The sequence below is a fragment of the Melozone crissalis genome, unplaced genomic scaffold, assembly GCF_028551555.1.
Source record: "Melozone crissalis strain CALT ecotype California unplaced genomic scaffold, PUWL_Pcris_2 ptg000016l_1, whole genome shotgun sequence".
In the NCBI taxonomy this organism is placed as follows: domain Eukaryota; kingdom Metazoa; phylum Chordata; class Aves; order Passeriformes; family Passerellidae; genus Melozone; species Melozone crissalis.
The window spans coordinates 20435483-20460869 of NW_026535794.1; the positions used below are offsets into that span (position 1 = coordinate 20435483).

Genomic DNA, 25387 nt, shown 5'->3' on the forward strand with positions numbered 1-25387 from the left:
CTATTTTATACTGAGGAAACTGTTCAGATGAAAAGTGCATGGAGTACAAAGACAATACTGGTTATCTCATAATGCCATTTATAGTTATAACACTTGATGCTATTGAGATAGCCCAATTTATTAAGCTTATCTATTGCACCACTGAAATATGCAAATCTTGAAAGAGAAACTGAAAATCTTCCAAGTTGATGCTTCACTTAGAAGCTTGGGAAGGGAAGAAGAGAAACAAGAAAGCACAGGAAAAAGCCAAACATTCTGGGAGCGACAAAAAACAGAACAAAAATTAGAGCTGTGTTCAGTTCTATTTCTGCACATTATCTATAAAATACCATCTTGTATGAAGTCCTAGACTGCACTTAAAGCTTCCCCTTTCACCACACACTTGCTCAGCTCCAATCCCACCCCGATTTCATTTGATTACAGTGTTTTTGTTGGGATGAAAAAACCTAAAGATTTAAATAACAAAAACACAGGATCTGTCAACTGGTTGTTGAATTCAAAGTAGTACAGGTAAAATTTCATCCCAATGACATTTGATTGTCCTATTGTCATGGTATGTGCTTCAGAAACCTGATGCAGAACAGCAGAAATCACTTTATTTATAAACAGTATAAAGCACTGAACAGTGTGAGAGTTAGCAGATTGACACATAGAATCAGAGTGAATGTGACAGCTCTCCATTGCAAGTTCAGATATCCCAGAGGGTAAATTAAAGGTTTTCTATACCAAAGAATAAACCTCAGCAAATACTTTGGCTGTCACTGAGCTTAATATTAGGCTATGGAAAAGCTGAGTAAGATCTGTGACAGAATGGTTTTGTGAGGCTTTTGTTTGTTACTAAACACCAGGGTTTATATTTTACCCATATTTTTCACATTAAATCCAGAATTTGAATTGAACTGTAGTTTTCAGTGAGCTTTCAGAAATTACAGCAGATGCTTGTTTTCTACCACATTTTTGGTTGAAGCCTAAATTTGAGACATTGTCAAGAAAGGTGCTTAAGTATTTTTGAATCTTATTTTGTGGGTTGTTTTGGGAAGCAAAAAGTATTCAGTACTTCTGATTGTTGCCCATTCATCCAAAGCATTTCATTTACATTAATGAAACTTCTCACTTGTGCAAGAGGCTTCCCATGTGTGTGTACTGTAGGGGGAAGGATAAAAGTACAATTTTTGACTTGCAAAGGGGCTGCTTCTTTCCTACATCTCATCACCTTGCTTCCTTCAGGAAAAGCCAGGAGAGGATGCTGTTAATACTAACGTTATCTTATTTTGAAGCCACTCAATAGTTGATTCTTAGCCAAGTAAGGTTCCTGACTCTCAGTGTGGTCACATGAATGCTCAAACCAATGCCCTGAGCACAGAGATGGGATTGCAGACGAAGAGGACAATGTGGGAAAGTTCAGTGTCCCAGTAAGTGCAGGCCAAGACAATGGGACAAGGCTCAAAGCCTAAATTTAAAGCTGGCCCTGCTTCCAGTCAAGTACTGATGTTAGTCAGCTCCAAATATATCTTCCAGCTCCCAGGGCAGGGCAGTGCCCTCTGACTCATGTAGGCTTGGATGTTTGCTCAGCTGGGCAGACTCAAGGCATTTCCACCCTCTGATGCCTTTTCCCTTTTCCTTTCACCCCGCATTTCTCTTTTTCCCTTACTCATTTCACCACACATGGAGTGTTCCACCCTCCTACTAGGCCACACTGTAAGACAGCCAGCATCTCCTTTTGAACAATCTCTGGATAAGGAATCAGGGCACCTGAAGCTAAAAAACTACTCAGAGTACCTGTTAACAGCTGAAATGTTCCAAAAATGTGAAAGACAACAAAGAAGGTTTAAAGCATGACTTCCATTTCTGGCCACTAGAAGTTAGGTTCAAGGGAGAAAGGAAGACAGCCACAGAACATTGCTATCACAATCAACTAGTTCTGAAACAGCTTCAGCACACTTTTAAATAGACACTAGGAAGAGTAATTGAAGGTAGAAGGAACATCCAACTAAAGACTGAAAAGATAAACACGGGGCTTAAACTTAATCTAGAAAGAATCTGATAAAAAAAGGGTGTATGGGACAAAATTATTCTTTATGGAAATAATATATTTCCCACTTAAGTATCACTAGAGATGAAGTTTATGATGTACAGAGCAACCTATACTATGGCAAACATGACAAAATCTCAGAGCAAGAAAGAGAAGCTTGCAGAGGTTAACACTGGAGTTAAAACAAGACAAAAAGCTGCACAGAACATTAAATTATATGGTAGATTCACAAAACAAGAATATGCACATAACTAAAAGATAAAATAATAAAGAGGCTCTGCAATTTCCCAAGCAAATGGAAACATTAGTAGAATATAAACAGCTTGAGCAGGACTGGAAACAGCATTATTACCTTACTGGAAGGAATGAACAAAACAGCGCCAGAAAGTGAATGGGCTATCAATTTTAAAGAAGGGAGAATGTTAACTTCAAATTGGACACAGATGAACAATCTGATGTTATCAGGACACAGTAATTGTTACTTTTGAGAGAAAAACTGCAGGAAAACAGATGAAATTCAAAAGCTATAATAAAGCTTTTGTTTCCAACCAAAGCCATTTATGAAATAAATGAACAGGAAACTAAAACAAGGGGAAAGGTACAATTTATATACAGCATTACCACAGAGGAGGACAAATATCTCACATAGAGTAAAAGATTTGTCATGATCTGTGTTTCTTCACTGGGGAGCCCAAAACAGCTATGTGAAGAGTTTGAGGTTGTTCCTCAGGGAACATCCTGAGAGAGCATCTACTTCATGTTCCTCAGGCACAGAGAGCACGTAAGGTTTTATTGTGTGGGATGTGCCAGCTGAACTTGGGACATCTGAAACTAAACCAAGGAAGAAATATTGCTACTGCCATCTGAACTACTGTACTGACCTTTTATCAATTCCCCATGTGATTCAGCATTGCCTGTTTCAGCCCACAGAACTCGTCTCTACTTCATCAGGATTCCATCCACCATGAAACAGGGCTGGCAGGCATGCTCAAATACAAAGATGGTACAAGCTTTTACCTAATCCATTTATCACACAATGCCATTTTACTGTCTATGTTTTTTAAACAAACCACAAAAATTCCATTATCAGGATTCCATCTAACCAGAAGTGACAATGAATAACTACCACTTGAAAGTGAAGTACATATATCCATTGGATAAATACCATTTCAGTGCACTGATATCTTTAATATCTGAGTTTTTAAACATATTTATAGAGATGTTATTTTGCTCTCAAGATTTTTATTTAAAAACTTTGGATGTGTTTGGAATGCCAGCGCCACCGTAAGAGGACACAGTGAGGGGATAATTGACCTTGTCAGCTAAAAGCAGTATTCTTGGAACATTTAACTCATGGATGCAGTCAATTACCTTTAGGTAATGCCTGCTTCAGGGGTTTTATTGCTCTGTCCCTTTGAAATGAACTAGATTTACTACCCAAGTTAGATCTATTTTGCCTGAAGTTCCAAAAGCATTTAAGCATAATTTTAGCAATACTAAAATTCTATCAAATTCTAGCACTAGACTTTGAAAACAAAGCCACTGACATCTGTGTTTCAGAGCAATCAAATATTTATGAATCTTGCAAGTACTTTTGTCCATAACCCTGAATTCATTGCTATGTACATTATAGGACCAATAGCTGCTTTTCATCTCCTGCATTGTAAGAGTACTGGACAAATTGTCTTTACACTTCATAACTGGTGGGGAGAGTCTTTGGTTTAAATCTAAATTCCTGGCAGAATAAAAACAGGGCACAGAAATGTGCTGTAGTTTATAACACTGTCACCATCATAGTCCCTGTCCAGAAATCTTAGAAAGTTTGCATTCAGAGCTGAGAGATCCCAGATGACACTTCATCAATAGAACTGGAAGAGAATACTTGGAATATAAAGCCCATGGCTCACACATGGTGCCTGTTTAGCACTTGTTTGGCACAATTAAAAAGCCCAAAACTCTTTTTTCTACAAAAGAAACACAGAACAAGGCAAACAGATTCACATGGTTTGACTTCAGAATAAAGTACTTTTTCTCCATCTTTATTTCAACTCCTATGCAGTTAACCCTTTTTACTTTCTCTTTCCTTATTTCTTTTTCCCTTTTTTCTTAATTTGGCATAAAATGGTAAATTCATACTTAGTCTAGAAGAAAGTCTTGACTGAACAGAAGAGACAATCAAACCAGCAACTGAATTTAAAAGGTACTGAACTTAATTGCTTATTACCAAAATATAAACAATTCACGTTAATGCAAGATCCCATTTTCACCACAGCTATAAACAGAAGCAACAGCATAAAGAGATTTAGAAGGAAAAGAAACTTTTTACACTTGCAGAGGAGTGTACAGAATTGCAAGCAGTCCAATATTTTTTCATTAACTCCTAATTAGATCGTTCTGTAAAGAAGAATGAGTACTGTTGGATTATGCATCCTACTGCAAGTCCCCAGACACCTCCTGTATTGTTTATTTTCACAGAAGCAATAGGATTTAATTCTACAGTAATTACCAATTTTCCTCCAGAACAGAAGTACATTACATTTCCTACTAAGTTGAAAATGGAATCTATCAAGTAGCTGCTATCTTGCAACTTGCTGATAAAAGAGTGAAGGAAAAATATTTCAAGAGGTTGTATTTATCTTTGAAAGGTGCTGAATCCAAAGCAACTGTTGGATGGAAAAGGCTAAGAACTGAGAGCTTAGGCCTCTGTAGGATCAACAGGGATCTTGTTCAATACTCACTGGACAGACTACAATACTTATGTGCATCAATTTCCATTATATATGAGAAATTTACATACACATATATATATATGTGTATCTTTCAAAACAAATCAAGTCATTCCTATTTTCCCACAAGTTTGAACATTAACCTTTCAGTTGGCTTCTTCAGATTCTAATTGTTGTGCACTCAACTGAAATCAACACCAAGCATCTAGCAACACTACTTTTGAAAAATGCATTTAAAGTTTTTCCCGACAGTGGAGGTTGAAGATGTCTTGTCAAACTTTCAGGGTTGACCAAAAAGTCCTTTTTTCAACATGAGATTAGAATAGGAAAGGTCCAAGCCTAAACTAGTGAACTAGTCTACAAAATGGAACAAAACCTCAAAAGGAATATGGGAGAAGCTAATGGGAAAATGAAAAGCACTCAAATGATTCAGTGAAAACACTGCTTTGAAAGTTGAGTCTTGAAAAATGAGGGGCCAAACCCCAGTTTCGTTGAGAAGAGAGTTATATTTTTCTTAAAACTCTAAAAGATTATGACCAATTTTAGCCAATTACCAAAATTTTAAGTCACTATCAGTCTTATGAGCCCTATTTTTGAAATAGGTTTTCTGAAATTTTTTGAAAGAATTCAGCAGGTATTTTCCCAACCAAGAGTACTTTTTAATAAATTTAATTCTAAAATGTCAGTGAATCTGAAATTTATATCTGAAAATTTCAATTAATATTTTCACTGAAGTTTATCTTGGTACACTTCATTTCAACTTCCAGAGACTTCATGGTCAATTCAGGAGAGGAGTGAAGTGAGACCGAATCCATCTCTGGAGGCAGATCCACCTCATTCTTTGTGGATGCACTGCAGAGCACAGAAGCCTCTGCATAGGGCTCTGGACATGGCTTCTGTGGGCTGAAAAACCCACACACAAGGTGTACCCACACATTTAGAGTGTGGGCATCTGCAGGTCAGCTTTCTTGGAAAACATGCTTAAATCCTGAATGCTGTGCCAGTACATCCATCTGAGTGGCTTTGGAGACAAAATGGGATCTCTGCTTACAGACATGGAGCACAGCTAAGCTAGGTCATGACTGCTCCCACCTGGCCCATCAGATGTCTAAAGACTTTTCAACTAAACTCTTAGGTACAACTTGTACATGCAGGTTAAGTTTTGCTTCAAGTTGTAAATGTTGAGCTGCCAAAACAGATAGTGAGTTTCAAGAAGTTTTTGTTCATTGCTTCAATACAGAATATGCTTAGAAAAGACATGAAATTATGATCTTATATACTTATATACTTATATACTTCACTCCCTCCTGAGATGGCCCAACACTTTTCACCACGTCTTTTCTTGCTCAGTATGGGAGATGAGCCCTTTGAGACCATACAAGTCATTTCCACCTGTAATGGAGATTGGCCAGGAGTAACTTTCAATGTGGACATAAAAATGAAGTGCGAATTATTAGGCAATATTCTTGTGAATAGTTGTAGTTATAACTTTTAAAAAGACTGCATAAAGAGAAACACACAAATATGAGAAATGTGATACATTTATCACTGCACAAGAAACAACACGGGCAATGAAAACCTGCTGGCGGTACTGCCCTCGGCAAGGGCTGCTATTTCGACCACCACTTACACTAAAAATGATCTAAATCTTGCAACAGAACTACTATTTTACTTGAATTTAGCTTTCATATGCAGCAGCATATAGTAAAGACTACAAATCATCATCATAGCTAAACACACTGAAAGATGACAGTTCAAATGTCCCAGATCCTTGCAATTTCTGAGGATTAGTAGTGCAACAGAGCATTACAGGAGCAACTGTCACCAATCAAGGTTCAAAAAAATCAAGCCTGTCACAGGCAACAGACAGATGCTATTATTAAAATGAAACATGCTGGGAATTGTATTAATTCTTTTTGTTGTCTACATTTTCAGTTGCAACAACAATAGAAGGTTTGGAATATAATTCTAACCATAAAGAATTAAGACAAAATGCCTTTAAGCTATAGAACAGTTTCAAATTTTTTAAAACCTCACTGCAGGCTTTCTTCCCACTGGAGATGTGATTCAAGCTTCTTCTCCCTTATGCTGTCTCCATTTTATCTAAGCATGATCCCCATGGTTCAGGTAGTGGTACACAGCTTCTTCATTTACCAAGGCATTTTAAAAGTCTTTCAGATAGATGCAGAACACAAGCTAAAGCAGGTAAGGCACTGTTAAACCGATCCTTTCCTGCCATCTAGGGGACACAAACTGATGTGCAACTGCAACGAAGTCTTCCATTACATCCAGGAAAACTTTCTGTATGAAATGAAATATCTCTACCCAGCAAAACAGAAATTAAGAGTAGCACACCTAGCAAGAAACAAACCTAGGATAAAGCCCCCTCTCTTGCCTGCAGGGCGGGCACACACACTGTGTGGACAGAGTGCAGCTTTTCTACTGCACTGTCCCCTCAGAAGGAAAACATAGAACCACTCAATGTTGAAAGATCATCAAGGTAATTTTAGAAGAAGTTGAAGGTTGTTCCAAGATGCCAGTTTCTACTGCTAGCATTGGCATCGTGGCCAGGTTTTTCTCAACCCGCTCTCCTCACTGTTGCCTTCTGGGCCCTTTCACAAAGCAGACTACAAAAGGAAAGAGCAAACTCAGCTAAATGCTAAGTATAGCCAAATGCACACACAAAGATCCATACAAGTTTTTCCCAGTCTTTTGTTTGGACTTGTTTTGTTCTTGCTGTGGAAGGGAACAGTCCACTAAAACAAACACTCTTCTCTAAAACAAACAAAGACCCACACTTCCCATGGCTGAAATGATGTGATCTTTAGGATCAAAGCTGGAGCTTCTCCGAGATGAAAGGAAGCAGGTGTCCAGCCAAGATGTTCTGTGAACTGGCTACAGCTGCACATGATGTAGGCCCCCATTCTGCCCCAGTGAACAGACTGGAGATGAAATGAAAGTGACAAGGCCACATTGCTGCAATACCTCTTCACCAGAGTACTCACAAACAAAAACCCCATCCAAATTCACAGAACAACTCAATTTTATTTTGATGACAAATATTTTGAGCAGCTGTGCCCAAGTCCTCTTCACCTTACTGCGTGCAGTGTGTTTAAAGATCTGGAAAGAATCCCTGCTTTGGGGATCCTGAACCTCTTTGTCACCTAGATAAAAAGTAAAAAAACATAAACAAACAAAAAGCCATGTGCCAACCAATTTAGAGCAGTACAACCTAAATGTGCATAGGACAGACACCATAAATTCTTGAACTTAAGGTGATTAACATTGTTCTTTGTGAACAGCATATTAAACACAGAATACTTTTAAAGTGCAAAACTACTGCAAGATACTTACTACATTTAAATTAGCAAACATAATGCGGTATTTGGCAATGCAAAGACACACACAGTATTCATTCTAAGGCAACCCTTAAAAAAATTATGATCAAATCACTTTTAGTTTAACAGACTCCAAAGTTATTACAAATAGGGCCCCCAAAATTCCATACCAAGGCATTTTCCCCCCAAAAATAATAATAGTAAAAAAAAAAAATCACAGCAATAGTGCTGTGAACAAACCAGTATTATCAATGGACAACAGTTGCAGAAAATGAAGTTGTTAGGTGATAAAAATCATAGCATTTGTTAGGAATGCTTTATTCTGTAAAGATACTCAAAGGTCTTGAGTGCTAAGAAATAAAAAGAAAACATCCATTATTCTGATATTATAATGTCTACAGCCAGACCATTTCCTCCTCATCAAAGCTATATGCATTACCTCAGGTAAGACTGCATTTAGTAAACAAAATATAGATTTACAAATGGTTTTAGCTAGAAAGTATTAAATACCAAATCATACTTCTTAAAAAAAAAAAAAAACAACCAAAGGGCAATAAAACCAGCTAGTGCTCTCTTTAAGTATTCAGGACTACATTCTGAATGATATCATTTCAGTTTGCAATTTAAATTTATTTTCAGGTTTATTTTTAAGTTACCAAACAAGAAACATCATTCATACTATCATTTTATTTTTTTCCTTTATAATTTGCTTCCCTAAGAGCAAAACAAATCGTATTTTCACACATTAAAACAGCTGAACATCACAGCAAGCAGATTCAATATCGGATTTTGACCTTGCCTTGCATTCATCTTTTTTCTTTATACACTACTTTTCGCTGACTTTAATTATTTTCTGAACATTTTGACTTGACACTCAATGTAGTCCTAAATGTGACTTTTTCTAACTGGCAATAATACACAACTTCATTCAACCAATCACTGCTTCCACATGTATTCAAAGTCTTTCATACAACAATATATTTGCTGATACTTTTAACATTTCATTAAGTTTTATTTAAATAAAATGGAAGCAAATTGAGATTTACAAAGCTTAAAATTTTATTAAAGAAAACTCAGTGTCCTTAAATTTTCAAAACAAGATTAAACAAAAACATTTTGTCATCAAAGGCCTACAGTCAGTTTGCAAAACAGTTCAGGTAACCAAACTCCATGTGGCTTTTAGGCATGCAGAAGTGCAGAATGGTGCTTCCCCAAACCTGCCAAGCATAGGCTGGGTACCTGACTGCTGCTGGGACTTTGCTAGGAACAGGGTGTCCACTATTGGTTTTGATTTGTTGTTTTCTTTTAATCCTCATGTGGGGTTTTCAGGGGGACTGGTGGTTAGGTTTATGTGATGCTTCATGTTTTCAATTAACTCCATATCTTTAGATTATCTTTAGATTTAACTTAATTCCCTTCAAATTGAATTAACAGTTACTGGGTCCACTCTTTCACCACCTGTTTTTCAAACTTCAGGTGAAGGAATCTAACTCAAACACTGTCAAAAGTTCTCTGCTTGTGCAAATAAGACCAAAAAACAAAAATGAAGGCAAAATAATTTCTCTGTAACAGAATCTGAAAACATGTATGATAGTAGATAAATAAATGTCAAGATTAGCTTCACTCCGAAGTCTACAGATACAGCACCGTGGTTTTGTTTTGTTTATAGATCTGGCTTCCCTTTTGATTTTGAATTAATTTAGAAAACAGCACTCTCACTAAAAGGTGAGGAAGGCTCACATATATAGAATTTAAAATTTTAAGAGAATATAGAAAGTCTACACATAACACTGGCTGCTGTGATTCCAAATTTAATTACCCATTTACCTTTGAAAAGTTATTCAAGTTCTAAATGACTACACCAGCATTTAGTAATAATATTTTTATGCACTGTACAGAGATGTACCTTCAAGTAGAAGAATATAAGAATGTCCTAGAACTACATACCAGAGAAATTGAGACTGAAACAGATTTTAAGGCAGAAGTTCCATTGTATATCAGATTGAAAGCCATCGCAATATTAACTTTAACTAGTTCATTAAGCACTCAAAAATTTGCACTCATAACTATTAATTCTTGTGCTGACTAGAACTCTACTAATATTCCAGGAAGACCAGCTGGAGATATGGTTATCCTTTGAGGTTAAAGCTATGGCAGAGTAAAGTTAACCTAAACACTACTTTTAATTATTAAATAAAATGTGCTCATTTATGTTAGTAAGTTATACAACTATTTAGAAAGAGGAAATATGAAATATTGACAATGACAAAAAAGATTTTAAAAAGCTATCATTGAAAAAGTTAGAATTCATATTCAGAGAAATTTCAATGCTTAAAAACAGATTCACATATGTTCATCCAGTTGAAGATTAGTGTATTAAAAAAAGTTAAGAAAATACTTTTGTGTTTCAGTTCAACTGTGCTTGATTCAAGCACAGCTTAGAGGTTGGCTGATATAAATTAAACATTGGTCACTGCCTCAGCAGCAGCCAAAAGTACAGAAAAATGTACATGTTCACAGGATAAATAGAAGTCTCTTCTTTTGGAGGAAAAACAAAAAAAAAAAAAAGAAAAAAAAAGGCAAAAAAAAAGCTATCTCACTCCAATACGGGAGGTCATCCACTCCAAGCCTTGGCATAATCTGAAAGATAAGAGATGTTATACTTCGTACAAGTTCTATTCCAGCATCTTGAAAGTATTTTCTACTTGTTTTTAGGTGAAAAAACAACTACTTAAAATAAATTAAATCAACTGGAAATGGGATTGAAAGCTGAAGAGAGTAACCAGTGTTTTAAGCTAAGTCTACTTAGGCTTTGGCCACATGAAAATGGTCAAGCATTCTAAATTATTGAAGCTTGGCAGTACTTCAAATTTCTTTCTCCTTGTAAACCTAAAAGACACTATCCTTAAATGCTTACTTGCAAGTACATGAAAAGAAAAAAGTTTTTCTCGCTCTACAGAAAGCTAGACCTTTACATACTAATATTAAAAGAAAAAGGGCAGGTTATCCAGACTGAATTGTTTCATGAAAAGACAGTGTATCAAAATTACATTACAAAATTAAAAGTGTGTTTATACTGAATACCAAGCCTGCATGGGATCTAATCTGCTTCCTAACCCAATTTGCATCTCTATTTAAAAGTCTTCCATTTTAGAAGATAGACTTTCCCTTGATTTTCCAGGGATCTAGTTACCTAATTTATACCCTTTTGAGCTTTAACTCTGTCCAGTAAATCAGTGTTTAGCTATCCAAGAATGCTAGCTTCACTCACACCAGGTTGATCCCTCCCAGATTCTTGTCAGATTTTCCCAAGGAAGACTCAGCTCAGCTATCTAACTCTGGGAATGTTTTATTCTAAGTTCATTTCACTACTGTCATAGTTTAAAGTATTCTAAATATTCATTGCTTTTGTTTTACAATACGAAAGAAGCAGCCTAGGACGGCCACTGTTTCTAAACTAAACCTCATGTTTATTAATTATTATTTTCCTTCAAATGTCAACTTGGTTGAATATCTTACTTAGTCCATAAACTGTGTACTCAAATGTGACTTTAGCAAAACTGGTAGAAGGAAAGTAGTCAGCTCTTAGACCAAAATAATACAACCACCCCATAAAAAACCCCCCGCTTTGTTCTCACTAACACATTCCAACCCAGGGAAGTTAATGCCACCATTCACTCTACAAGACATCTCCATGACATTAAATACTTCATGCTAGAGAGTGAGGCAGTTGCTCTCCCTTCCTAAATACCCAGTTGGATTCACTATTTTTGATGTCACAAGACCACAGTATTGTAAAGGTTGTACAATACAGCTAAAAAAACCCCTAAATACCACATATTACAAAACTGCTTTAAAAACCAAGATGAAAAATCAGTACACTTCACACCACACAAGAAGACATTATCCAACTTGTTAGAAGGTATCAAAATTTTTGGTTTTTTTATATTTACACACTAAGGATCTAAGGCTAGCCAAGCATTCCGTTTTAGTAATTGTTAACATAAGGTATGCAAATTTCAAAATTAGCTACATTAGCTAGATATAAACCAAGTTTAATACTGGTAAAAAATTGGTTTTATGACAGATCTATGTAACTTCTCATCAAAAACTATGTTTCAATGCTAATCAAAAAAGCCAACCAAAAAAACCCTGAACACCTCAACCTCCCAGCTTAGAAGCTTTCTGTAGCTTAGATTATAAAGGAAGAGAACAGTAGCAAATTTCTTCAAATACAGAAAGACACACAAGAGTAAGAGAGTAGCACACAGCGTAGACAGTTACGTCAACAGCTACATACTTAGGTGGAGGGGTGGTGTTTGGGTTTTGGTTTGGAGTTTTTAACAAAAGGAAGACATTCATATGAATTTGGAGCATGACCTACGGAAAAACACACAAGGCTCAAATACGAAAAATTCAAAATGTCCCTCCGACAGCAAAGTTCAGAACTTTCGGAAAATGGTGTCAGCAGGACCAGGAATTGCCATAGTAAGCAGTAAGCACTTACCCCTCTCCTGTCAGAGCACAGCAGGACTGGATGTGCCAGGGGTGATCCTTTATGGAGCTGAGGGTGAGGTACGCGGATATCTCGGCAGCCGTCATGCAGCCTTTCATGTCCTGCTTGTTCGCAAAGATCAGAACCGCAGCCTTCCGTAAATCCTGGGAACCATTCAGAGGACTCAGACACTTATCACACAGAGCTAAAAGGCTATTGTGCTAACTTCATTTGTTAAAAGAACTGTATCCAAGCTAATCAACAATTACACTGGAGCATGGAGTTTTAACTGTCTTACTACATGAAACGTTTGTTACAGTAAGGCTAAAAAACTAATTTATTCAGAAGTGTTCACCACCACAGAGAATCAAATTGTTTGGTGTTGACCACATGTTCATACATAATAATGAAAGTCTTGTCAAAATACATTTTATAATGCTTCAAACCACTCAGCCAGCAGAATTATTTCTGGTTAAGTACTGCAAGTCCTATACAATACAATAAACACTATTCAAATAGAAAAGCCTGCTAGATACCAGTCCCTTGAAATTCCTTCAACTTCATTAAAGAAGTTCTGTATTGATTAAAGCAGTAATAATTTAAGAAAACTTTCCAAATTCCTAAAAGTTTAACCCTAGTGTTCCAAAAAGGGAGTTTTAATAATGCTGCATTAGCTTTAATAACTAATTAAAATAGTTTTGTTTCAGCATGGAATTTAGCATTCAAAACAGACAAGAACTAGAATGTATGGCTCTAAAAGAGAATTAGGGTAAACAAATCTAATACTCAGGAAGCTGACAGCTGCAACTAAAAGTGTTCAATACACTTCAATGCATGTTAAATTTCGAGAGTATTTTTCCACCAAGAGAAAAAAACCAGAAAACAACAAAGCTTTATGATCGACAGCTGAAAATTCAACCCTACAAGTAGCCCAGTCTAGGCCTACCAACTGATTTCAAGAGATGGTAGATCACAATTTTTTAAACAGTTTGAGACTGGAAACCAAAAAACTACATGGGAAAACTTCAGCACAAGAAGTAATTTTTCCACCTTTTTTGGTAGTGAATTTCCTCCTTACTATTAGATCCAAACTACAACTAACATTAAATTGCAAAGCAAAAACTCACTTATGTGAAACACAAGTCTCTCAGAGAAGTTAACTCAACAGGATTAATTGCACTGTACTAAATCCTTTTCTTTCAAAAATGAAGGAGAATATTTAGATTTAAAACAACCTTAATTCAGCTTCAGAGTCACAAAAAGTTTTAACATATTTTACCTAAGCAAATGTACAAGTTAATTTAGGACATTTGAGTGAGTTGACTCAAAGCTGAATAGTCCCTAGGACAAAATATAATAAAAATACAAACAAATAATTCTGAAGGAAAATGAAATTATTTTTCTCAGAGTATGATGTATACTCCTTAATTATAAGGAACAGGATTAGAACAAAGAAAAAGAAGTAGGCAATTTCATTTCTCTAAAATAAAAACTAAAAAACCCAAAAGTTTCTTGCAATTTCAGCCATTTACCTGAACTAGTCAGCGGTAAAGGAAAACAACACCCAGTTACATTAATATGAAGCATAACATATTCTATCCGTTCAAAATTTGCAAAGTAAAGGCTGATTTGCTTACAATCAAGCAAGTCCTATTAGAAGGGTGCTTCATAATAATTTTCTCCTTATTTATAACTTATATGGTTTAAAAATGTGATCAACATGAATGCACGCTTATTCTCAATTTTTTTTTCTGATGGTATTATTTTTGTTAACATAGGAAACATGAAATGTTGTTTAACTGTTCTCAACAAAACTATTATCCCAACTCCCCACCATACCTCATGAGCCAGCATTCTATAAAGTTCTTCTTTTGTAATAGAAAGTCGCTCCCTATCAATGCTGTCAACAACCAGAATGATGAACTAGGGAAAAACACCAACAGTATAATATGTAAATAAAAACTACAAATTACAGAAAGCACAATTTCAAGAGACCACTACCACTAGTCTTCCAACAAAAGAGACACATAGTTTCAGACGACACCAGAGAAGAGAAAGTGACAAGAGAAAAGAGAGTAGTAAAAAGGGAGAATTAGAAATCACTGGTATAATTCTCCAACATATTTTCCAAATCACTTTGCCTTATAAAATTAAAGTGATTCATTAGCCACTAAAAATGACCACAAAGTATGAAAACCTGAGTCAATTTAATGCTGCTGTGACTTTGAGATGCCTAGCAGATGAGGTGGAACAGTAATAGAATTATTCATATGAGGGAGGCTAGGATTAGCATAGTAAACAGATCTCTTTTCTTCCTCAACTGCTTCCAGCAGACAAAGCTTCTAAGTAAAGGGAAAGTTCTTTCCAAGTACTACAAGGCACTGGATTTCAAACACTTGCTAGATAGAATATGAAGAACATCCCAAAAGTATCAGAAAAATAAAATATGCATCTCTCCAAATTCCAAAACCAGATACTCAAGGGATAAATGTCAAGAACTCATTGCTCTATACCAGATAATACTGGTAGAAGTCTCTTTATCTTCACATGTTTCTTAGGTGTAGCTGCACTTTTCCAGATAACATAAAAATTAGTCTAAAATACTAGAAATGAGGATTGAGATGTCATTATCAGGCTTACAGTAAATCTAGTAGATCTACTGTAGATCTGATCTCACCTCTCTTCAAGAGCAGAGGAAAAGATACAGAAAAAGGAAGAGATAAAAAACCTAATTTTACAAGAGGATGGAATACCTATATAATGAGTAATATCTACAAGAGGTCTCTACTTTTAGTAGAAATGGTTAAGAAATGAAGTCTAGAATATTTTACATCAGTGTAGATGTCTCAAAAAGAGTCCTCAGTGATTATATATGCCTTTTTGTATTGATAACCTCTTGGCCTCAAAAAGACTGTCACAAAAAACAAACCCCACAAATCAACTGTTGCTGAATTCTTCTCCAACCTCTCCAGCAACAGCAGCTCTGCCAGTACCTCACGAGTAGTGCACAGCAAGACTTTCCTTCCTCCTCTGGATAAAAGCTATGAGCTGATGAGCTGTTTAAATACTGCTGCCTAGGCTTAGAGAAAGTTCCTTTTTATCCTTATTCCTTCATTCCTCATTTCCTCCTAATTATCATTATTTCAAAACCATTTCAGACTGGATGTACAGAAGTCCAGTTGACCACTGCAAATCATGACAAAATTTCCAAGTTACATTTCAAAGTTTTCTTTTAAATTGACTTTAAAAAAGCAAGCAAAAAAATCTGATCTAAAATGCATTTCATTATCATTTGATTGCCTAGGAAAAATCTAACTTCACAGTTTATAGCACAGATCAAATAACGCTACAATAAAGTATATAGAAAAAATACTTCAAATATTACCAGAAAAATCACTGCATACCAGAGATACCTCACACTTTTTGAATTTATTCTGCCTCATTAGAATGTAAAAACAATACAGCTGCAATCTCTACAAAAGCCTACAAATATTCCTAATAAATAAATATAATTTCAAACAAACATATTCAACTTGCAGATTTCAAAGCATCTTCTCATACCTCTGTGTTTGAATAATAGGTATTCCACGACGACCGTAGTGATTCTTGTCCTCCAATATCCCACATTAAGAAATGAGTGTTTTTCACCACTATTTCTTCTACATTGCTTCCTATGGTTGGAGAAGTATGAACCACTTCATTCATTAAGCTAAAGGAAACAATATCACACCATAAAGACCAGTCAGCAAAATCCACAAGGCTTGTTAGAGTTCAGTTATAACAATTTTTTTTAGAAAAGTAAATATGTGTAACTGACAAAAAATATTCAAAAATCAGGCATATTTTAAAAAAGCTACACATTTTAACTTTAGAAAGCAGTGACTGTAGTCATGTTTAAAGAAATCAGCAAGGAAATATAAGTGCATAAGAGGCATAACAAATGGTTAAGTGTTATAGGAGGACTGTCTTTCTAAAGGGCATTAACAGATACTTAAAATGCACTTGTTTTAAAGCAGGAGCTGCCATTCTAAAGATACCAAACAGACAACCACTAAACTGTGCAAAATAAAAATCGGAATATAATTTTATCAAAGCACTCTATTTAGTGCTGTAGATAACTAGATATTAAATCTCAAAGGACTGTTTGGTTACATAGCTGAACATTTCTCAGTTCTACCTTTAAGCTTGCTCAAAATGTCCACATATAGAAATTTTTTTTGGAAAGCATACTATGCTGCTTTGCTATCCAAATATAAGGATATTAATTTATCTATACTCTCCTCCTTTTCCACAATCACAATAGCAATTATGCTCCTGACAACACTCTTGAATTTATTATGGATATTCTTGCAATGCTGCCAAGATTTGGGTGCAATGATGCTATAAAAAATGAGTAAGGTAGGACCTGGGAAAGCTGAAATATTATTTTTAGGAATTCTCTATCACAAATTTTAGACACTGGAATTGAGAAACATTTGGAAACCTTTTCAGATTTTTTGAAGCCTGGCTGGAATTTCCATTAATTTAAAAAACCTGTTTTTTCTGCAGTTACTGGGAACAGGATTATTTTTATGAATACAAATTCAGACAGGCTTTCATGGGAAAAAACACTGCTGTTCACTTTGTGCTTGGATGTAGAAATTTGTTGTCAATTTAAAGTTCAGTTTTAAAGCACAGCAGTTCCTTCATTTATCCTTTAAACATTTACTCTGTTTAGAACAACTCATTCCATGAATGTACAAATTGTGATCTAGAACCCCAGAGATTACACCAAGTTACAAAGATGAATTTTCAAAGATAAAACAGTGACAAGTAAAAAAATGCAAACAGAAAAACAATTAGTTCATATACTTACAACTGGTAAAGAATAGTAGTCTTTCCAGCATTATCAAGTCCCACTATGATTACTTTGTGCTCTGCATATTAAAAAAAAAATTAAAAAAGAAAAAAGAAGAAGAAGACAAAAAAAAATTAGTGAAACAGCAATAATTATAATTCTGGTTAATCACTCTCCCTTACTGAAGAATGCAACTGCTTGTTTCTTTTATATCAACACCTTACACAGATTAGTGGTGACTTCAGGACAGAAAAAACACCAAACAAAGCCCCATCTTCTCTTGAGACCCCAGTCTCAGGAAAAGCCAGCACTGGAAATCTAATAAAGGTATGGTTACTAATGATTACTTCATCTACAACATCTAGTTTTAGAAAGAAAAGTACAATGAAAAAATACAATCCATAGCAGTTTATCATGCTAAAAACACCAGCACCATCCAAAGACTGCAAAAGGTATTACCCTAACATTCAAGGATCAATAATAACCATTTATTAAGGTACCACCATTATTCACACAGTAAAATCTAAGAGGAAACTGTATTTTGAATAGGCCACAGATTCTAATTTTGCAACTTTTGAACTGAGAAGTCACAGAATGATAAACAGTCAAGGCTGGAAGATACTTCTGGAGGTCATCTGGTTGAACCTCTTTGCCAAGCCAGGCCCACAGAGCCAGTGGCCTAGGACCATGTCCAGAGGGGTTTTTAATATATCCAAGATGGAAACTCCACAGCCTCCCTGGACAGCCTGGGTTATTGCTCAGTCACCCTCACAGTGAAAAAGTGTTTCCTGATGTTCAGAGGGAACTTGTGTGTTTCAGTTTGTGCCCACTGCCCAGTCCTGTGATTGGGAGTCTGGCTCTGCCCTCTTTGCCCCTCTTTTTCTCATATGTGAGATGCTCCAGTCCCTCGTCACCCCTGCAGCCCATCACTGGACTCTCCCCAGAATGTCCATGACTCTCTTGTACTGAGGAGCCCAGAACTGGACACTGGACACACTCACTGCAGGTGAGGCCTCATCAGTGCTGAGCAGAAAGGAGAAATCATCTGCCCCAACCTGCTGTAAAGCCCAACATACAAAACAGTGATATTGCAATTGCAGCAATACTGTTTGTTTCCAGGCACAGGGGAGACAAAACAGAAATGAACCAAACAAACAAAATCAGTAAAACAGTCCTCCAGAATTTATATGCTCCTCTGTAAATAATTCATCTTAGAATTTCAGATCCAGTATTACAGCCACTTAGAATGGTGATTCTTTTGCTACAGGTGTGAAGCTACAGCATACTGATCCAATTACTGACAAAAATAAGCAAACCACTTGAGAGTGAAAAATTTGCAAATGGATACATAAAAACTCTCTGAACAAGCTCACTTTTAAAGAGATAATATTTACAATTCTAGGGCACTTATTTCAAAGCAAAACATGGTTCACAGTTTAAAGATTTCCTACAAAATACCACACTTGATCTACAGGATCAAACAAGTTAGTAGATCAGAAGATCTATTAAAAGTATCAAATGATTTTTTCCCCCAAAAGTAGGTGGTTTAAGGAAAAATTGAAGCATTTTGGTTAAAAATCTATTTATATATAGTAACCTAGGTCTTTTAATACTGAATATTACTGGAATACAATATTTTCTTGTTTGGAACTTTTGTAAGTTTTGCTGTGCAACAGGATCATAACAGATGGTAAAATGTATTTCCCTGTGCCAGTTCCCCTACTACTGCATTCTGCAAACACATGCAAAGAAAAGAACATTTCTTGACTGTAAATGCAGGAGTACTTTTAGCCCCACCACCAGCAGCATCAGTAATTAATAACCTTTCCCAATACATACATAGTATGAAATTCTCTCTACTTTCAAGGCTAACAAATCATGCCTAGTAGCTTTACTGTCCATTTCTTCTTCAAATATAATTAAATGTAGAGAGCTTCCAAAGGTCCAAACACAGAAATGCCCTCCTGTTTTTTTCAAACTAAACATGTTGTCAACTATTGCCAGGAAGATGATTCTACCTTTGCAGCATTCTGTTTAAGTTATTTTCAAGAAAGAAAAGAAATTCCAGTCAGGCATTACACTGATAATGTGCTCTCTCATCTTCTTATCAGAACACGTTATCTTAGGCGTGAATGACTGGAGTGTTGGATGATACAACATCACACTAAGTCATGAAGAAAAAACCTCCATTGAGATGGCTGCTTTTGAAAGCCACTGAAGTGTGAATGGTCCAACACTAACTGGGAAAAAAAGGCACAGCTTATCTGTGTTACTTCCTAGTCAGATGGTGTTTCATACAGTGATTGAATAAGTACAAACAATAAACAGTCACACAAGTGTTAATCAATAGTGATCTTGGCATGAAAATTGTAAGATGAAATCATGGATATTTCATACAAGTAGCAGATTCCAGAACTATAGTAATGGAAACTCTTCACTTCCAAACATATTCAAAAGTGGAATTTCTGTCTAGTTTGATGAAAACAAAAAATTCACACATAGATGTCCATTAGAGGAAAAACATGTGAGCTTAAAAACTACCAAACTAAGACAGAAGAGAATTTTAGCATGACAGCTACTTGTTTACAAGAGTAACTAGGAGAAGACAGATGCCACATTTAGGAGGAAGGACAATTACTGGGTAAATCATAGGCAGTGATTTATTTGTGTTCTGTACTTACAGACTAACCCATGTTTCTCCCTTTCACTGGCTGGTATTCAAACTCAGTTTAGGTTGTATTTATGAATATCTTCCCAGTCCACCATGTTCTTGGCAAAAGAAGAAGAAAATCCATAACAAAGTTGAGAGAGCAGAAAAGTCTTTATTAATCGCGTAGGAAAAGGGAGGGAAGATGGGGAAAGTAGAAGTAGGCATATGCAGGAGAAAAAAGAAAAGACAGTATTAGACTACTCCTTAAAAGAATCCAAGGACTTCTTGGTTTCATCAACCATTTCTAGCACATTGTTTAAAAAAAATTGATATGTAATACGGTTTAAAAAAATCTGTGACAGTTTAGTATTACAAAAACACAGAACAGTGAAGATTATCTTCTGGCAGATCTTAGAAGTAAGATTATAATATGCTCTTTTCTTCCTTACTCATCTATATTTCTCTAGGATAAAAGGGCCCAAAACTGAAGATTCAATTCTCTCAACATGCCTCTTCTCTACTTTGCAAAAGATAAAAATAAAAAAATTCTAAATACTTTAATGATGACACTTCTAACATATTTGGAAGAAATGACTACTGAATGAGTACCAATAGCTTTCAAGCTGTGAGACAAAATGCTCATCTGGTTCCAAAGAGCAACAGCCTTGGAGGCCTCAGAGTTGAGGACAGAATGCAGACAGAAGTTTGCTAGAAAGAAGGCAGGAGGAATAGCATAATTCTGGAGGTCAAAACGGTTTCAACACAAAGAAACACACTCATTCTGCACACTAACAGCTAATTTAGAGTCTTCTCTTAAGCACAAAAGAACTGCTAAAATACATTTGTATCCCCAGATTTGATTACAAGGAAGCAGAGAAGCTGTCAATAACTTTTAGTAATTAGAGGAACCAAAAACCATTTGGTTTTCCAGATAATGGTTTCTCCTAACCTGACTGGGAACTGCCACTAAGGCTAGGTGAAATAAACGGTGGAGTTACAGAAGTTCAATCATCTTCAATTAGAGCTTACCATTACTTTTCTTAAAGCAACTTTTTAATAACTGTAGCAATTATTCAGAACAACCTGTAAGATGCTGGATAATTACCATTCCAAAAATAAGTAAACCCCAGATTTGTGAGCTTCTCTATATACCACATAAAAAAATAAGGTCTTGATAACAGTCATTTATCTTTATCAGGGTTGCTGACATTCACTTCTATTTTTAACCCACAGTTTAATTAAGAGCTATCTTGGTAATACTGATGAAATGATAAGTCAAGCAAGTTTTACTCAGACATGCATTAACACAGGCACTAACTTAATGGCTCCACCATCTATCCACACTACCACATGTTGCTCAGAAGAAGGTGCAATCATACCTTCAGCATTTTTGGAGCTTCAGCAGGTTATTTTTGGAGTCTGATTTTTTTAAAACTTCTGAAAGTAAGTTACCAAAAGTAAATTCAACTGAACTTATGTAATTTAGCAACTAGACTTTAAATGGCTGCAGAGAATGATATTTTAAATAAAACAATTCTTGAGTAATGTTTTTTTTCTCAATTTCAAAAAAAATGGGAAAAATTATCACAAAGCCATTAGAAAGTTACCTAGAAAAATGACAAAAGTCTATTTTAAAGCCAACTGTTTGTTTTATGAGTAAAAGTATCTCTATTTCAGTTCACATTGTTCAATTACTACTTGATTATGAGACAATCTGTATTGAGAGCTGAAAGACTTAGACACACCTCATCCTCAATGCTCTACTTGATGGAACAGAGATGTAACTTTCAAATCTTTCCTTAGTTTCACCTTTCCTTTTGCCAAGTGCTGCAGGTTATCACACAACTCACACCAGCCATGAGAACTGATCCCATGATCCTCACACAGCAGACCCTGTGTGCACCTTTGGAATACTCCCTCTGGACAGCCAAAATCAGTGTGCAAGTTACTGTGCTAGTCTGCTCAACAAAGCAACTTCCCGGGACAGCCTGTGAATTCTACAAGGAACTATCAAGATTTGATGTAATTAGAAGAGCAACCAGAATCAACTCAGAAATTACTATGCTTTACTATTACTAATGATATTATTTAGAGAACACAGTTGCATTGTTGGAGAATAATTTCCCATTAGATCAAAAATATATGTCTGAAGCAAATTTTCTAGAATAAAATCTTAGTTTTAGCCATGAAAAGAAACTCTCTTTTCTGTGATAACACAAGAAGAAGCAAAAAAAAAAAAAAAAACCAAAAACCAAGAAAACCAACCCAAACCAAAGCAAAAACTAAACAAAAGACAAATCCAACACTAAACCAGGATCAGGACACACCCTAAAGTCTCTTATTGGAATAAATGCCAAAGAGTAAATATTTCATGATATTACCTCATCTATTTAACTGTGAGACTAATATTTCATTAACCATTTAAATATATGAATGTATTAGATTTGCAACATGAGATTTTGATAGTGGAGAGAGCTACACTGCTTTCTGAGAAACTCCTAGAAATGTGTATCCAGCCAATGCCAGCCAAGGCCACCAGCAACAGGGGTAATGCCTCTGGATAACATATTTAAGATGAGAAAAAGTTATTGCACAGGAGAAACTAAGGACAGAGAAAAAAGTAGTGAGAATATGTGAGAGAAACAACTCTGCTGACTCCAAGGTTGGTGCAGAAGGAAGGGGAGGAGGTGCTAAAGGTGTCAGGGATGCACCCACAGCCCATGGTGATGCAGCTGTGCCCTGCAGCCAGAGGTCCACGGGGAGCAGAGATCCACCTGCAGCCCACAGGGGATGCCACAATAGAGCAGGTAGATCCCAAAGGCAGCTGTGACCCCACTGGACACTCATCCTGGAGCAGGATCCCGGCAACAACCTGTGGAGCTGTGGAGAGAAGGCCACTCTGGAACAGGTTTGCTGGCAGGTTTGTGACCTTGTGGGGGACCCAGACTGGAATGGCCTGTCCCTGAAGGACTGTCTCCCTGAAGGACTTGTGAAAAGAACTTGTGTTGAACAGTTAGTGAAGAATTGCAGACCTTGGGAAGAACACACATTGGAGAAGCCCATGGAGGACTGTCTCCCATGGGAGAGATGCCACACTGGAACAGGGGATGCAGTCCCCTCTATAAGGAAGAAAGAGTGGCAGAGACAATATGTGATGAACTGACCACAGCCCCCATTCCCTGTTCCCTCCTGCAGGGAGATGGCAGAGAACCAAAAACAAAGCTAATCCTGGGAAAAAAAGAGGGAGGAGTGGGGAGCAGGTGTTCAGAAGATCTGGTTTTATTTCTCATTAACCTGTTCTGGTTTGATTGGTAATGACTTCTATTAATTTCACAAATTGAGTCTGTTTTGCCCATGATGGGAACTGGTGAGTGATATCTCCCTTTCCTTATCTCAATCCAGAAGATTTTGCTGTATTTTCTCTCCCCCTGTCCAGCTGAGGAGGGGAGTCATAGAGCTGCTTTGGTGGGCATCTGGCACCCAGCCAGGGTCACTCACAATGAAGAATAACTTTTCTTCCAGGAAATAATATACAATAACCAAGACAATGTGTTTTCCTGAAGATAAATACTGACATCATAACCTACTATAGAAGCAAATACTAAATGCCACCAGTTATCTGGTGATCTCCCTGCTTATAGATCTCTTTGGAGTCTTTGGAATACTTCATGGAAGAAAAGGAGATCCAGATTGCACTACTTGATGAAAATAAAAAAAGGTACTTAATATTTTTCTGGAGGATAGGGGAAACATTGGATCTTGCCAAATAGGTTTGACAGTTCAGGAAGATAAGAAATTAGCAACAAATTCAGAAGACTTCAGGAATTATGTGGTAGGATGGTGTATGCATGAGAAAAATCAATGACCTGGGATTGGATCCTAATCCCATCCCATGAAAGACAGTTTGATACATAGATGTTAATGTGCACACACACTGAGGCTTTGGTATGTACAGAATTAGACTGAGTTATGTGCAATCACAGGCAGAAAACTATTAAAGTACACCAGGTGTATCTGCCTCCAAAAACTTGCAACAGAGCATTGCAAAAACAAGGCTTATCTGCATTTTCAATAACTTTAATGTGGAAATGAGGTACACATTTGGAAACCTGATGAGAGAACAATTAATGAATTTATTGTTTATACTGTTTTTCCTTGAGGCCTTGAGCTTGGAGCAGGCAAGATGATGTTACTGTTAACTATTTAATTTTCTAACCAAAGCTGGCTAGGTAAACCAAAATTATTAAATCAAATAAATTAACAGATAAACCATAATTTTCTTCTTTTACGATAACCATCTGAGGTGAAGGTGGTGGCAGACCCAAATTCTGGGCTCTGGATTAGAACACGAGCTGTGATTGCAGGGCTGGATGAACTGAGCAGGAGAGCATGGAAAGCGATACTATCCCCTTATGACCTTTTTATTTTTGGCCGGAGAACTGATTTTCTTGGGTCACTAACTGTATTTAACCAACATCGTTGCCAAAACACAAACAGATCTTTACCTCGAAGGCCCCCACATGTTTGGCGTCGTTCTTTTCCTTTTAATTAAAGACTAAAACAACACGATTTTAATAACAGATCCCGACTTAAAAAGGAGTCTCGCGAAGCCCAGCGGCACCGTCACGGTGCAGCGCAGCCCCAGCAGCCCGGGCCGCCGCGGATGTTTGACGCTGGGTGTTTAACGCGGCCGGGGAGGAGGGGACAGGAGGGACCACCTCGGGAACTCGAACAAAGCGACCCGGAGCAAGAGGCGCCGCGGCACCAGCGCTCAGGGCGCTGCACAAAGCAAAGCCCAACTTTTGGCCGGGCGGGCCTTCAGGGGAAGCCCGGCGAGCGGAGCCGGCCCCGAGCCCCCAAGGCTGCCCGCGGCCCCCGCAGCCCCGCGGGCTCCACTCGCCGCCCGCCCCGCCGCCGCTTCGGGCCCGCGCGCCCACCTTGGCTACCGAAGAGGCTCCACAGCTTGGCGAAGATTAGGCCCATGCCTAGGCTCGGCTTCCCGCCGAGCGCCCGGGGCTCCCCGAGCTCAGCCAGGCGGCAGCAGCGGCGCCGACTCTCCCGTCTCCCTCGCGGACGCTCCGCAGCGGCCCCGGCAGCGCCGAGCGGGCGGGCGGGCTCAGGGGAGGGCGGGCACGCGGCGCGGCCCCGCCCCGCCAACGGCCGCACGGCCCCGCCCCCCCGGCGCGGCCCGCGCGCGTCACTGCGGCGTCATGGGGGCGTCATGGCGGCGGCGTGTGTGAGGGGGCAGGCGCGAGTTTTCCACCGGGGCTGGTGGAAAGCCGAGCGGTCTGCGGTCGGCACGCTCGGGA

General features: G+C 37.5%; 1 protein-coding gene across 3 annotated transcripts; it reads right to left on the bottom strand.

Annotated features, from left to right (window-relative positions):
- Positions 1-9131: 9131 nt before the first annotated feature.
- Positions 9132-25193, bottom strand: ARL5B (ADP ribosylation factor like GTPase 5B). 3 transcript variants are annotated; one of them, XM_054274117.1, is made up of 7 exons: positions 25016-25193; positions 20110-20197; positions 17447-17507; positions 16153-16300; positions 14431-14514; positions 12604-12755; positions 9132-10736 (listed from the first exon to the last, which is right to left on the bottom strand). In XM_054274117.1, the coding sequence occupies exons 4-7, from the start codon at positions 16294-16296 to the stop codon at positions 10688-10690; spliced, it is 429 nt and encodes a 142-aa protein (XP_054130092.1). In that variant the 5' UTR covers positions 16297-16300; positions 17447-17507; positions 20110-20197; positions 25016-25193; the 3' UTR covers positions 9132-10687. The 3 variants fall into 3 exon arrangements, with proteins under 3 accessions (XP_054130092.1, XP_054130091.1, XP_054130090.1); XM_054274116.1 differs by having other exon boundaries at positions 20110-20248; XM_054274115.1 differs by lacking the exon at positions 20110-20197.
- Positions 25194-25387: the final 194 nt, after the last annotated feature.